Genomic DNA, 14,455 nt, shown 5'->3' with positions numbered 1-14,455 from the left:
GGAACCTCTAAGTCTCCACACCAAGAAAACCATTGAAGAAGAGATGAGTGGCCTAGAGGAAGAAAGATTGCTAGCTATTTTTCTCTAGGGTGGCCGACCTCTTAGAGAGAAAATGAGAGCTTGTGTTCTCTTCAATTTCCTCAAAGAAAACTCTAAATGAATTTTGGCTATAAAGTTTTTTATATAGACCCTTCACTTAAGTGACAAAAGAACCAAAACCCTTCATTCTCTAATGTGGTCGGCCTTAAGGGTTCATTGGGCGTTCAAACCCTTTGTGTATTCAAGTTGTCATACAACTTGAGTTAATGGGCTTGGCATTCAAATCCCATTGGGCCTTGCGGCCCAAAACTAACCCAAGGTCTTTAACGAACTTATTTATTTGATTAATTAACATATTAATTAATCTTAGCCATAAATAATTAAACCATTTAATTGTCCTTACTCATTTCCATTGTTTCTTCAATCTCTACCTTACACGATGTACAATTCATTAGGTTCCTTTTAGCGAGGCAATAGGGGATTAGAACTCTTCAAATTAATTGTGAATTGAAACATCCTTTCAATTCTCCCTTTAGTGATTATACACCTTTAAGGCTTCCACAAACCATGAATGACTTCTAGCAGTATGTCATGGTTAACCAAGCTAATCAGAAGAGGTGGAGAACCTATTCATAGGATTACAATACTCTAATACAATACTCTTGACCACATTGTTTGGTTTGATAACTTATTCATGTCTACTATCCAATGTGATTCTTTTACTTATATGATTATCTTGAATGTGATTTGGAACGACTTCCTAAATCTCATTCATGGCCAGAGATTCTTAATCATATCATACAGTATTCTCCCTCAAACGGTTTGAAGGTTAGAGATCCATTGTTGTGCATTCACTTACCTCCAAGGCTAAGTGACTTAATCCCAACTATGTCATGGACACCCTCTGACAGAGTGACTTTGACATAGTCAAAGATCAATGACCTAACCACAAGACAACTATGATGCCTCGGGTCAAAGGACTACTTTGCATTATCCTAACCATGAGTTCTTATGTGACATAAGTATGAGAACTCCTTGTTGATAGTGTTCAGTAAACTCATTCTGACACACCCCGACCGAGGTCAAGCCATGCTGGCCATCACATGAGGGTGACGTAGCCATGTGCACAGTGCGGAAGCGATAAAGATAGCAACTATATGAATAATTAAAAACCAGATTACTAGAGTGCATTACTAAACAGAAAGTGATAGGAGTTAGTTACAACAGTAAACACTTCTAATCAAAGCATAAAGTCTAGGTGCAGTCCAGTATGACAAGTACTAGTTATACAGTACCAGGAATGTCCTACTATTATTTAGATAAGTTAGAACAGCCGACAATCCTGAGCCACTAACAACAAGCTTACTTAGAACCTGGAGGGGCGCAAAACATAAAACGTGAGTGGGTAAAAACAAATGTTTTACAAAATCATTTCATTTATCAATATACTAACCCCTCGCTGTAAAACATGTATAATTTTCCCAGAATCAAGATATAAGTATATACATATATATATATATATATGAAATCATATCAATTCAATTCATGCTTCACATAATCATATTCATATGTATGCCATGGAAAAATATTACAAAGTAAACAATCCAGGTAAGAATGATTTCATAGAAACATGATATGTTAGCTGGAACCCCTGAGGTAGTTTGTACGGCTAAATTCATAGCTCAAAAGTCAATCTGGCCAGAGTCACTACAATGACCTATACGGCAATATACTGCACATAAGTTGGAACCACTAAAGAGGATCTGTACGACAAGATTGGGTGAAATGTAATTATGCTTAACTCTATTCTCTCATAATAGCCGGGCGATGAATCGATAGTCACCTACGAGTCGGAACCATGAATAATCTATGTACGACATGACTGTACACTTAAGTTGGATCCAATATGAGCATATAGTGCGAGAGGTGACGTAAATAAACAGACATGTACCTCATATCTCTAGCTAATTCACAATCACCCTAAGTGCAGCTTTATGAGCTCAACATTACTTAATCACATATCACATATCACATCATCGATGATTCATACAACCAAACATAACTTACCTGAACTCACATGTGCCTCCACAGCACCACATATATATATATATATATATATATATGCAACCATGCAATGCATATTCAAAATATAGAAGCATTTGGCATATTATTTCAAAGCATACTTTCCTTAAAAATGCATTTATGGGAAATATATCAAGTATATAAATATAAACTGAAAACAAAAGCCCACTCACTGGTATGTCGAAGGGTCGTAGCCCCCAAGTCGTCCGTGGATAAGCTTGTCGGGATAAGTCTCACCTATATGTGAATTAACTATAAAAACGTTATTTTAAAGCACATAAGCAAAACTAGCTAATAACTTCTCATACATTGCTCGATTTTGGTATTTAAATATACCAACGTGACCTACACAACCTCACGAACATCGTGATATTTTTAGATAAATTTTTCTATGGCTCACGCGCCGGATAGGGCACAGCCTCACGCGTAGCCCACACGCATCGTCTTCAACCTCCAGATGCGGGAACTGTGTCACCGGCGCCGGATTCTAGGCAGACCTGCAACTGCCCATTTCTCACTCGTTTTTGCACTATTTTTCATGTATTTTATACCAAAATGAAGCTCTTAACTTGTAGAACACAATCATACTAATTTAAAGCTCTAAAAGTCACGGGATCTCACCGGAGAATTCCAAGAAAATCGGCCAAACTTCGTCCACATGATCCTGACGTCCAAAACCTTCAAACGAAGCACTCCGAGCTTCCTTGGGACCTCATTAAGCTCGCTATGAGCTTGGATTGTCCTAAAACATAACCATTTAAAAGTTTATGAATAGTGCTCAACCCGGAGCTTGAATTGTTAACGTGATATCGAACGAGTTCTTACCTGAAATGGGTACCTTTGAACTCGTATGGTCCTCACGAACACAACGGTACTAATTTTGGCCACGATCTGTGAAGTTTCAAGGGTCTTGGGTGCTTGTCCGTACCATTTCGAATGAGAGAGAATGAAACTGAGAGAGAGAAGAGAGAGCATAGGAGAGTGATAGAGAAATAGGATGTGTGGTCCAAATTTTTGGGTCACCAATCAAAACAACCCATTTTCCTTACTTCCAATTGGTTCTAAAATAATAAGGACTTAAGACATTGGTCCTCAACCACACATAGTCCCACAATGCCACAAACGTTCAAGGGCATTTTAGTCTTTTCACATCAACGATAACAAAATAATGTACATTTCCAGGACGGGTTGTGACACATTCTCTATTGAGCACCTACATGCTTGTCTTGATGTCAATCACACCAATGACTCCAGACCAGTCACTCTCCCTAAGAGAAGACATAGCACGTACTGATCTTAACGGACTGTCAATGCCCAATTGGTAATCCTATGATCAGGAATGTTTAGGGTATGTATACGAAAGAGAATGGTCTCATGAATCCAACTTCTTTAGATCACATTCTCCCAATAACATATTATTTGGACTTATCGTTTAAGCATATACCATTTATATGAGAAGGCTTTAAACAATAATCTTTACCCTTCATATATTAAACTAGATTAGTTTAACATGTGAAATGTCCGTAAAGTATCATCATATGATTGGTTTTAGGGTACATTTCCAACAATTTGCGCTCACATGTTCGTAAAGACGCGTTCTATGCAAGGTGATAAAGAGTGATAATAACTCGAATGTCCACGTAGGACTTCCATCAATCAGGGGCATTTCGTAATTTCTCAAGGTTACGCAATAAAATAAGTATAAATTTGGGATGGGATGTTACTGTGACTGTCTAGACCCACGAGATTTTCTATGTTCAGGAGGTGTCGTCTCTCTTGATCCCCGAAAAATTCAAGTTCGTCAAATCTCAGACGGCGTGGTTCCGACCGCAATACCCCTGTCGCTCCTTAGGGAGGATTTTGTGGACTTTGCGGTTTTTCTCTAACAACCACGCCAATAACCTGCCCATCATTTGCCGAGGCTCTTCTCTAGTTAGCAATGCCTGCTTGCCTTGGAACAATAGGGGAGGTTATGGGATCTCCTCAAGAGTTATGGCACTTCTATATTAATTATTATGAATTTGTATTAATTTTGCACTAAAAAAAATACTATTCATGAGGTTTGGAGGGTTTTAAAAATCTAAACGATGATATAATCATCGTCCTGAGCGTAGAAGATGCAATCACGAACGTTTTTATATTCTTTTCACAGTTTTCACACTTTTACATTAATTAGTATGAACTTTTATTTATTTTGAACTCTCCTAAATACACGTTCATGAGGGTTTGTAGTGTTTTAAAAATCCAAACTATGTTGGACCCATCATCAAAGTTTAAAGGGTGAGATCATGAGTATTTGCATATTTGTTTTCACATTTTTCACACTTGAAAATTAATTATTATAAATTTTTTAATGTGCTTTGGTATTTTTAAATTGCTTTGATATTTTTAAGGTGTTTTGGAATTTTTTTAATCTCACTTATGTGGGATTAAATACTATGGTTACTGAAGTACGAATTTTTTTAGGAGTTCAAATTAAACCAACTATTTTCTTATCGGATTGAAACAGATTACTCGCGGGTAAATATGTTAAGAACTTGTTATTAACAAATTCTTAACGTGTAACCCAAAAACAACATGATTAGCTAACCTATTGACCCAAAACCCATTATTTTCATGTCGTTTCGGATTTATCTGGTCCAGGTTTCATTGTCACTCTAACACACAAGAATTTTTGCATCTCTCAACAAAACTTCAATGTGAAATCCAGTTAGGTTATCCATTCACAATTCTCATCATCTCAAGCAATAGTGTGTGACAATTATAGCAAATAATAGTAAAAGGTTAGACGATTCTGTGACATGGGAGTGAAATTAATAAAATCTCCAGACTGACGTTACATTACGATCCCCACTTTCCAAGTATGACTTAGCTACGTATACGAATATTCCCCGTCGGCTCAATTATGCGCCGATAAAATTTAAACAAAAATAAACACAATAAATAAAAAATTTGCAATCGTGATTTTTGGTGTCAATTCTCAAAAATACCCATACTTCTTCCCTCTAATTATCCTTTCGCCCTTCTAAATCCACTGGATATCCAGCTTGCATGGAGGGGTATTTGGATAACTTTGTCCTCTTCCCTCACCCTCACGAAGATGATATTCCACGTGTCAGCCTGTCAACCCACCTTCCTTCGACTACCACGCCCACCCAATTTTTCCCGCTTGTTTAAATAATAAAAAAAGAAAAAAAATCAGAAAAACAAATGTTTGTATGAGAAAAAAGCGTCTGGTTATCCTCTCAACCGTCGGGAGAGAGTGAAAACGACCGAGAAGCAGCGAGGCACACAGAGAGAGCCCCAAAACGGCGTCGCATGGAATCGTCTCTCACAGCCACTGCCTTTAAGCTTTCTGGTCGTTCGACTTTCTGAATTCCGAAATGGAGTGAGAGTTTCGTTGAACCTGCAACTGTTGATTCACTGAGTTATAGCTTGCTTTTGGTTGGGGGATACGTTCAATGGCGATCGGCGGTTTGATATCGAACCGGAATTTCGGTTCTTTTGTCGGTTCAGGTATAGTAGCTTCACTACCTTGTTCTGAATTATTATTTTTTAAATTTTTCGGTATTATTAATTTTGGTTGCATTTTGTGAATTCTTGCTTGTTTGTAGTGGAATTATTGCATGCATGTGGTTGAATTTGATTGCTGTATTTTTTTTTTTTAGTTTTCCAATTTTGTGAGTTGAACAGTTTAATCTAGTTGCATGCTGCTTTTTCTGCTTTACATTTTCTGTGGATAATTTGGATATGTTGATAGATTTTCAATAGAAAATGGTTGAATTCACTGCTTAATTGTCCTGGGAATGTAGTAATTTAATTGAAAGTTAAACTCTGCTATTAAATTCAACAATTCAATACAATCCGAGGGAATTTACGGTGCATGTAAATTTTTTTCCTAATAAATTTAGATGGGTTTCTTGTTTTTAAACAAACATGTATGTATGTATGTATAAATATGTGTACTGAGAAAATTTGGGAATACTTCTATCTTTCTGAGTTCATCAAGGACTAACTAAATTTGGCTCAAAAAAATTTTAGACAATTTTTATACCAGGCTAGAAATAGATAATGGGACAATTTCGGATTGCTTATACTGTCAACATTTTGATGCTTCGGAGGCGATTACATTGTTACTTTATGACTCTTTGATATTGGCAGGGAAGGTATGTCAAACGAACCACGCCATTGTGCATCACAAGGGAAAGCGTCTGTATTATCAGGGGAAAACAATTTACCCAACTTTACGTACTCCGAGGGCTAGTGGTACTATATCTGGATACTCGTACAGCCCTTATCCGCGTGCAATTAGCTCTTCAGATACAAACATTCGGAAGGCAACGTATAGGGTGCGTGATGAAGGTGAAAACCCTCATCTAATTTCTCTGCAATCTAGTATAAGGTCTCAGAGCATCATTACTAAACAAATACTTATAGGAAGTCGTAAAAGGTATCTTTCTTCGAATCACTTTTTTAGAAGTTATTTACAATCAAGAAAGCTGGCTAAGCTTGATTACGGGAAATATCATAAGTATAAACATGCTAAGGTTAACAGGACCTGTGCTTATTACAAGTCAGAGGATAATGACATAACAGAATCAGAGGTGGACTCACTCACATCAATAGAGGGGTCAAGTGGAGCTGTTTTGGCAGCTGGAAGTGTGCGTCAATTATCTTCTTGGTGGGAGATTCCTAAGCGCTGGGTGATTGTACTCCTTTGTTTTACAGCATTCCTATTGTGCAACATGGATCGTGTGAGTATTTTTCCGTTTTTCATCAAAGTGCATATATGTTGTTTGAAAGGTTCAAGATATATATACACAATGATACATACATATAATATATATATATATATATATATATATATATATAGCCTCTTTCCTCACAACAGATACTCTTGTGTAATTAGTGACAAGGTGTCTTACGCTACCAAGCCAATTTCTTTCAAGATTAAATTATTTTCCTATATGGTAGTAACCTTGATGTTACATCATCATTAAACATAAGCATTTCAAAACTCGAAAATCTGTTTTTAAGGTGTTGGTTTTTTAATGTGATACATCTCAATCAGCTAACAATGTTAAAATTTTATATTCTAGGTAAACATGAGCATTGCAATACTTCCCATGTCACAGGAATTCAACTGGAATAGTGCCACAGTCGGCTTGATTCAGTCCTCTTTTTTCTGGGGTTACCTACTTACTCAGGTTTGACTAAGTATACTAACGTGTGTGCATTACTCAAAGATAAATTACACCTTAATTCTCAATCTCCTCAGAGATCATTAGCGGGCATCTAATCATGATTGTATTCTTAAATGGTTTAGGGATACTGTTTTATTACGAATAGTTGGCTCTGCATATATTTTGTGTTCAAGATACATATATGATACATGCATATATCTCTATTTCCCATGCAGATGTGCTTAGATTTCTACTCTCAGTTCTCCTGTATGATCGTATTAACTTTATGATTGCTCTTGTATATAGATTCTTGGAGGCATTTTGGCAGATAAAATTGGTGGAAAGCGTGTATTGGGTTTTGGAGTGATCTGGTGGTCAGTAGCGACAATTTTGACACCTATTGCAGCAAAAATCAGCCTTCCATTTTTGCTTATCATGCGTGCTTTCATGGGGATTGGTGAGGTCCGTCTTTTCTAGTGCTTTGCTTCGGATCTCTAGTCCTTTCCGACTTCGACTCTGCATTGTAATATTAATTGAAGTTTTTACCTTTTCGTTTAGGAATTGGCTTGGAATGTATTATTCAGTTTAAGAAACAAGACAGGAGTAAAATAAATAACCTAAAACGATTACCACTTAAAACTTGTATTTGTGTGACAGGTTAATTTCAACACTAATTGTATCATTTCACTTTGGTAGTTCAGCACGCAGAACTTTTCCTTCAGTTTTTATGTATAATTATTTAAATTTTCTCATTTGAGTTATTGTATCTCAGCTTCCTTCTTGAAATAGGATTTTTTTTCTCTTGGTAATTCAAGCAAGGGTTCTCATTGCTGAACAAATTTTCCTTTTTCCTTGTTCATTCACAGGGTGTCGCTATGCCTGCTATGAATAACATACTCTCTAAATGGATTCCAGTGTCTGAGAGAAGCAGAGCACTTTCACTGGTATATACTGGCATGTACCTTGGTTCTGTCACTGGGTTGGCTGTCTCTCCGATTCTAATCCAGAAGTTTAAATGGCCATCTGTGTTTTACTCGTTTGGCTCTCTTGGTAGTATCTGGTTGGCCTTATGGCTGAATAAAGTAAGATCTTGCTTCCTTCAACATTTGAAATACTTGAATTACCTTGTCTACTCTTGATTAGGATAGACTATATGGATCATAGACAAATAAATATTATCATATCTCCAGGCTGTTAATATGTTCTTGTTTGAGCCGTGCTATATCCAGTAATTTTTTCCCTTTCATTTCCGGGATTATGTGAATGAACTGCTACCGAGTACTGAGTCTACATTTTAAAAGTAAAAGTGTACAGAATTATTATCACTTGTCTTTTGAAATATAAAATCATATACACTAATTGTTTCTCATGCCCATTCGTCGTACGTAACTGGTGATCTTCTCCTGACACCATGAAAATATATGAATGAAATGCCATGAATGGCACTTCGGATGTTGTTCCATTAAAGTTAACTCTAGAACATCTTCTTTATTGTTGTATCACTAGGCATATAGCACACCAAAAGAAGATCCGGAGCTTAGCGCAGAGGAAAAAGAGCTTATCATGGGTGGAAACATATCTAAGGAACCTGTTAAGGTCATTCCTTGGAAGCTAATATTATCAAAACCACCTGTTTGGGCTCTTATAGTCTGCCACTTTTGCCACAATTGGGGAACATTTATTCTATTGACATGGATGCCAACATACTACAATCAGGTTTGGAATCGATTCCTCCAAAATTGAGCATACAGGCACTCATATGCATAGGAAACTAAAAGTAATGTCTCACGCGAAACCTAACCGCATGCAAAATCAACAATTTTGACCCAAACCAGAAGCAGATTTAATGTTAATCCTATCAATAAATTGTTGAGTCACTAAAATCTTTTTACATTGTCTTGCATCTTCAGGTTTTGAAATTCAACCTCACTGAATCCGGGCTCCTCTGTGTCTTGCCATGGTTGACAATGGCTATTTTTGCAAATATAGGAGGCTGGATTGCAGATACACTTGTCAGCAAAGGTTTTTCTGTAACGACAGTTCGTAAGGTAAGGACTAAAATAATTCTTGAATTATTAAATGTGTGGTCAGGTGCCGACTTTCCTGTTTTGCGTTTCTTAAGATTTCTACAAATCCGTTTTCTGTTGACAGATCATGCAATCAATTGGGTTTCTGGGACCAGCCTTTTTCCTTACGCTGCTGAGCCGTGTCAAGACACCCGCAATGGCAGTACTATGCATGGCATGCAGTCAGGTAAAAACCAGTTGTTATCAATTTGACCGAGCTTGAATATGTGGTGTTTGGTAAGTATTAGTCCTACGATTATCTGTTCACACGTTCTTTCTTATTGACAGGGATCTGATGCATTTTCACAATCGGGTCTCTACTCCAACCACCAAGACATTGGACCTCGCTATGCTGTGAGTTGCTATCTTATGAAGTTATAAACCTATGGCTACTTGACGAAATTTTTCCACTTCGGAGTTTTGTGGGGAGCAATTTTTCGTTATCAATTTTTAGTCTATTAATTTAACAAGGTTATTTGTGCTTTCAATCCCTTACCAAAGAACTAAACAAGTAATCAAATTGTCTGAATCCTGTGCAATCAAACTTATAAATACAATTACAGGGAGTATTGCTGGGACTCTCAAACACAGCAGGAGTTCTTGCTGGTGTCTTCGGTACAGCTGCAACCGGCTACATACTCCAACGAGGTACAATCAAATGCTTTACTTAATTCAACCTCTCCTGAATTCGCTTTTTGCGCTCAAGTTCCAGTTTCCGGTTTCCAGTTTAGTATTGACTTATTGAGCTTCAATTCTGCAGGCTCTTGGGATGATGTATTCAAGGTCTCTGTTGTATTGTACATCATGGGCACATTAATCTGGAACTTATTTTCAACGGGGGAGAAAATTATTGACTAGAGAAACGCAAGAACAGAAGGGACGGAATTATGACAAGATGGAAGAAACGCAAACACATGAAGGGAAATCTGGCTAAGCGAACTAGCTTTTAAACATCGCCATCGATGGTTTTATAACAACATATGAGGCCCTCTCTGGGTGGGCTTAAGACCCCGCTTTTTACAGGTTAATGCCTTGTTTCGTTTCAGTAAATGTCTCGTAATGTAGAGAAGTTATGGGTAACTTGCACCCATGAACCTTTTACTTTGCCCATACAATGCTAATACTTCGTCATCCACCTGAGTTGTTTCTTACTGAAATTCTCCGCAGTTGGATTCACATGCAATAGTAATGCTGCTCGCATTATACCGATTAAATCGCAGATTTGTGATTGGAATTTTCGTTTAGCTGTTAATTTCTTTCCTAATTATAGTTCACAGATTAATCAGAAGAAGAAAGAACGAGAAGCATATGTAGGCCCTTTTTATCTGGAGCTGGCAGGGCCAGGCATTTCCATCCATCATCCACATTCAAGTTGATGGAATATAAGAACCAGCTACATCTGTCTTTCTGACTACCTACATTGGGTCACAGTCACAGACAATAATAGCCTCCATCTTATCTCCCCTTTTAATTGCCATAATTGCCATAAGCTCAAGACTTGCTGCTCGTCGCTCAAGTGGTTAGAATCACAAGAGTTTACCTCAATGGTTGATTGATTATATATAATAATGCATGTATAAAAAGTTGCGCTAATATCAAATGGTTGATCATATAAACTTTTCTTAACAAAGCAATATACTCTAAGCTACTAGACGTGAGTTCAAACTTAATGCAAGAAAGCGATACGGGATGTCTCGTCCAGTTCAAACTTAAGTGCAAGAGAGCGATACGAGATGTCTTGCAAATGAATGGTAATAAATATTGATAAAAGTAATTTATGAAATCCGAACAAACAAGAACTTAAAGAATATTAAATGTAAATAAAAATTTGCAAAGCTTTTTGCTTACAAGGGAAAGCTACCACAATGGGCTTTGCTTACCAAATTCCCATTATACCCCTGAGTCCCCTCCCGTTTCCCATGGGTTCCACCACCCCAAAAATTAAACACCCTCTTAAGCCACCCAACCACCACTCCACCGCCACCGACGCCGTTACATTTAACGGCCACACTCTTGCTCTTCCCCTTGCAATTATCCCTCCATTGCCATCTCCTTTTCAATGCTTGACACAATTGCCCCCAGCTCCCTTTTGTGCACATTCACCATGAGTCCATACTTCATGAACAACGTCAACGACATCTTTTGCTCCACCTTGTGGCCCGGCACCACCGTGAGACGGTGGCTGAGCAAAACTGACGCGGTTACCGACTTCATTTGCAAGTAAGCCAAGTCCTTCCCTAGACATATTCTTGGACCGGCGTTGAATGCTACAAATTTATTTGAGTCATGCATTATGAACTTACCATCGGGAGATAGCCACCTCTCCGGACGAAACTCCAGGCAATCGTCTCCCCACGTCGATTTCATCCTCCCCGTCGCATATATGGAATACGTCACCGACGATCCGGCGGGCACGAATGTGCCATCGGGCAAAACGTCGTCGTATACCACATGCTTTGAGTCCTCCGGTACGGAAGGGTACAACCTTAGGCTCTCGGACAACGCTGCCTTAAGGTATATCAATCGGTCAATTTCCTCAAATTCTAACGGCTCGTCCAACCAATTCGTCACATCATTACCACGTGTCTCGATCAGAACAGTGCAAATTTCACGGAGGATTTTCTCTTCAATTACTGGATTAAGAGTGATCAACCAAAAGAACCAGCTCAACGCGGCCGATGACGTGTCGCGTCCAGCTAAGATGAAATTGAGCGCCACGTGTTGGAGAAAAGTGTCCGAGTAGTTCTCTTTTTTCTTCATGAACCGTGACAACAAATCATCGTGTGGGTTCCCATCTTTTTGCTGACTCAGCAACTCGAGCTTACGGGATGCAATCACATCGGATAAATACTCCTCAATATGCACAAGGCTTCGGCTCAAGGTGACTTCCATTCCAAGCCCAAGCCACTTTTTCACCTTCCACAACACCTCGGGCAGAATAAACCGCTGCAGCGAGGCTTCGGTGGCTCGGTCGAAGGCTGTGGCAAAGCCGTTGTCGGGAAGACCTGGGGCGCACGTCTGCGGATCCTTTCCAAAAGCCAAGCCGCATATGTTATCGAAAGTAAGCCGAAGTAACAAGTCTTGGAGATCAACCGGCTCCGCTTGAAGCTCAGCCGACTTGAGAATTGGGCAGAACCTTAGCTTGATGGCTCGGCTGACCCACCGAGCCATGGCCTGGCGCAGCGTCCGGGTCGTGAATTCCAGTGCGGCCGTCTTCCTCTGAAACAGCCACGTGTCGCCATCCGAGTTGAAGATGCCCTCGCCCAACAGCTCGTGAAACACGGATTGCCAGGTGGGGCCCTTGGGATAGTTGTCGAACCGGGTCTTGAGTATGTGCTCCAGATTATTCGGGTCGCATGTGACGGTCACGAGGCCTTGCTTTTTCGCGAGGAAGGGGATGGCACAGATGCAGGTTTGGTACGTCCCGCCGCAGGCGCGTAGGTTGTCACAGATCCAGTCGTGCAACCGGTCCGAGTTTTCGATGAGACCCGGGAGACTACCCAGTAACGGCCAGACACGTGGACCCTTTAGCGACCGTGAGATGAAGGTGAACCAAAGGAGGTAAGCCGTGATCGCCGTCAAAACCAGCAACGCCGTCCCAATCTCCATATTTTACTTGTCCGCCACGTAATGGTAAACCAAACCCAAAAACTCAGAAAACGGCGATGCAAAATCCGCACTCAATCACTGAACCAGATACCAGCAAGCAAACCCAGAACCTGTTTTCCTCCAAAATATTTTCCCGAGAAAATGTTGTTTTCCGGGAAAGTTGCTTTATTGGTGTGAGTTAATGTGAAGAAGTGGAAGAAGCTACTGCAAAACGTACCTTAGAGAAAAACCCAGGTAGGGAGTTTCATGAATGTTTGAGAGATTTGATTGAGAAAAGGAAGGGACTTTGAAACTTGATGGATCTAAACAAAAAATGGGTAGAGAGGAATAATAATATTGATGATTGATGAGGATTATAAGGTGGTGGTTTGGTGTTGGAGTAGAGAAGAAGCAGGAGAGGAAGCAGAAGATATGGAAGTGGAGGTGTGTGATGTGTGGTAGTACAAAATGGAGTATTATAGAGAGAGATTTATAGGTGAGCAATTTATTGAGGCCAGACTGGTTGACATTGCTCTCTCTCTCTCTCTCACTGTATTTTTCTCTCACTAAAAATTAAGCTACACAGCACAGCACAGGCGCCATAAATTTCTTCAGAAGTCGTTGAACTTTTTAAAGCTCTCTCGCTCAAAACCTCTCTTCTCTCTCTAGAAAACCAGTGGCTCTAGCAAATTAAGATGCCATTCTCTCTCTCTCTCTCTCTCTCTCTCTCTCTCATGTGCACACAAGGAAACACACACACACACTTACACACCTACTTTTACTGGAAATGGAAGAGGAGATTTAATTCAAGAGCTTTGAATGAAGAGGAAAATTTAATGGGATTAGTTGAGGAACTATATACATGTGAGAGAGAGAGATTGAGAGACCAAAGAATAATACCAAACATATTTCCACCACAACAACAACAACAACAACAAAACCTTTTCCCACTAAGTGGGGTCGGCTATATGAATCCTAGAACGTCATTGCGCTCGGTTTTGTGTCATGTCCTCCGTTAGATCTAAATACTCTAAGTCTTTTCTTAGGGTCTCTTCCAAAGTTTTCCTAGGTCTTCCTCTACCACTTCGGCCCTGAACCTCTATCCCGTAGTCACATCTTCGAACCGGAGCGTCAGTAGGCCTTCTGTGCACATGTCCAAACTCATTTTGTGTACGTGTTGATGCTTCACCGCCCAACATTCTGTGCCATACAGCATCGCTGGCCTTATTGCCGTCCTATAAAATTTTCCTTTGAGCTTTAGTGGCCTACGACGGTCACACAACACGCCACGCTTCCACTTCATCCATACAGCTTGTATTCTATGGTTGAGATCTCCATCTAATTCTCCGTTCTTTTGCAAGATAGATCCTAGGTAGCGAAAACGGTCGCTCTTTGGTATTTCCTGATCTCCGATCCTCACCCCTAACTCATTTTGGCCTCCATTTGCACTGAACTTGCACTCCATATATTCTGTCTTTGATCGGCTTAGGCGAAGAC

At 39.5% G+C, this 14,455-nt stretch overlaps 2 protein-coding genes across 5 annotated transcripts; one reads left to right on the top strand and one right to left on the bottom strand.

Moving 5' to 3' along the window:
• Positions 1-5,286: 5,286 nt before the first annotated feature.
• On the top strand, positions 5,287-10,584 carry LOC103401895 (ascorbate transporter, chloroplastic-like). 4 transcript variants are annotated; one of them, XM_008340614.4, is made up of 12 exons: positions 5,287-5,637; positions 6,283-6,571; positions 6,677-6,875; positions 7,221-7,328; positions 7,611-7,766; positions 8,171-8,386; positions 8,811-9,020; positions 9,215-9,352; positions 9,456-9,557; positions 9,659-9,724; positions 9,934-10,018; positions 10,131-10,584. In XM_008340614.4, the coding sequence occupies exons 1-12, from the start codon at positions 5,583-5,585 to the stop codon at positions 10,226-10,228; spliced, it is 1,722 nt and encodes a 573-aa protein (XP_008338836.1). In that variant the 5' UTR covers positions 5,287-5,582; the 3' UTR covers positions 10,229-10,584. The 4 variants fall into 4 exon arrangements, with proteins under 4 accessions (XP_008338836.1, XP_070680859.1, XP_008338835.1 ...); XM_070824758.1 differs by lacking the exon at positions 7,221-7,328 and having other exon boundaries at positions 5,314-5,637; XM_008340613.4 differs by having other exon boundaries at positions 5,314-5,637; positions 6,283-6,875.
• A 524-nt stretch (positions 10,585-11,108) lies between these two features.
• LOC103401894 (cytochrome P450 86A8) lies at positions 11,109-13,432 on the bottom strand. The gene has a single exon (XM_008340612.4). It carries the CDS (start codon positions 12,977-12,979, stop codon positions 11,402-11,404), a length of 1,578 nt encoding a protein of 525 aa, XP_008338834.1. The 5' UTR covers positions 12,980-13,432; the 3' UTR covers positions 11,109-11,401.
• Positions 13,433-14,455: the final 1,023 nt, after the last annotated feature.

The sequence above is a fragment of the Malus domestica genome, chromosome 07, assembly GCF_042453785.1.
Source record: "Malus domestica chromosome 07, GDT2T_hap1".
NCBI lineage: Eukaryota > Viridiplantae > Streptophyta > Magnoliopsida > Rosales > Rosaceae > Malus > Malus domestica.
This window is presented reverse-complemented; position numbering and strand designations above follow the sequence as displayed.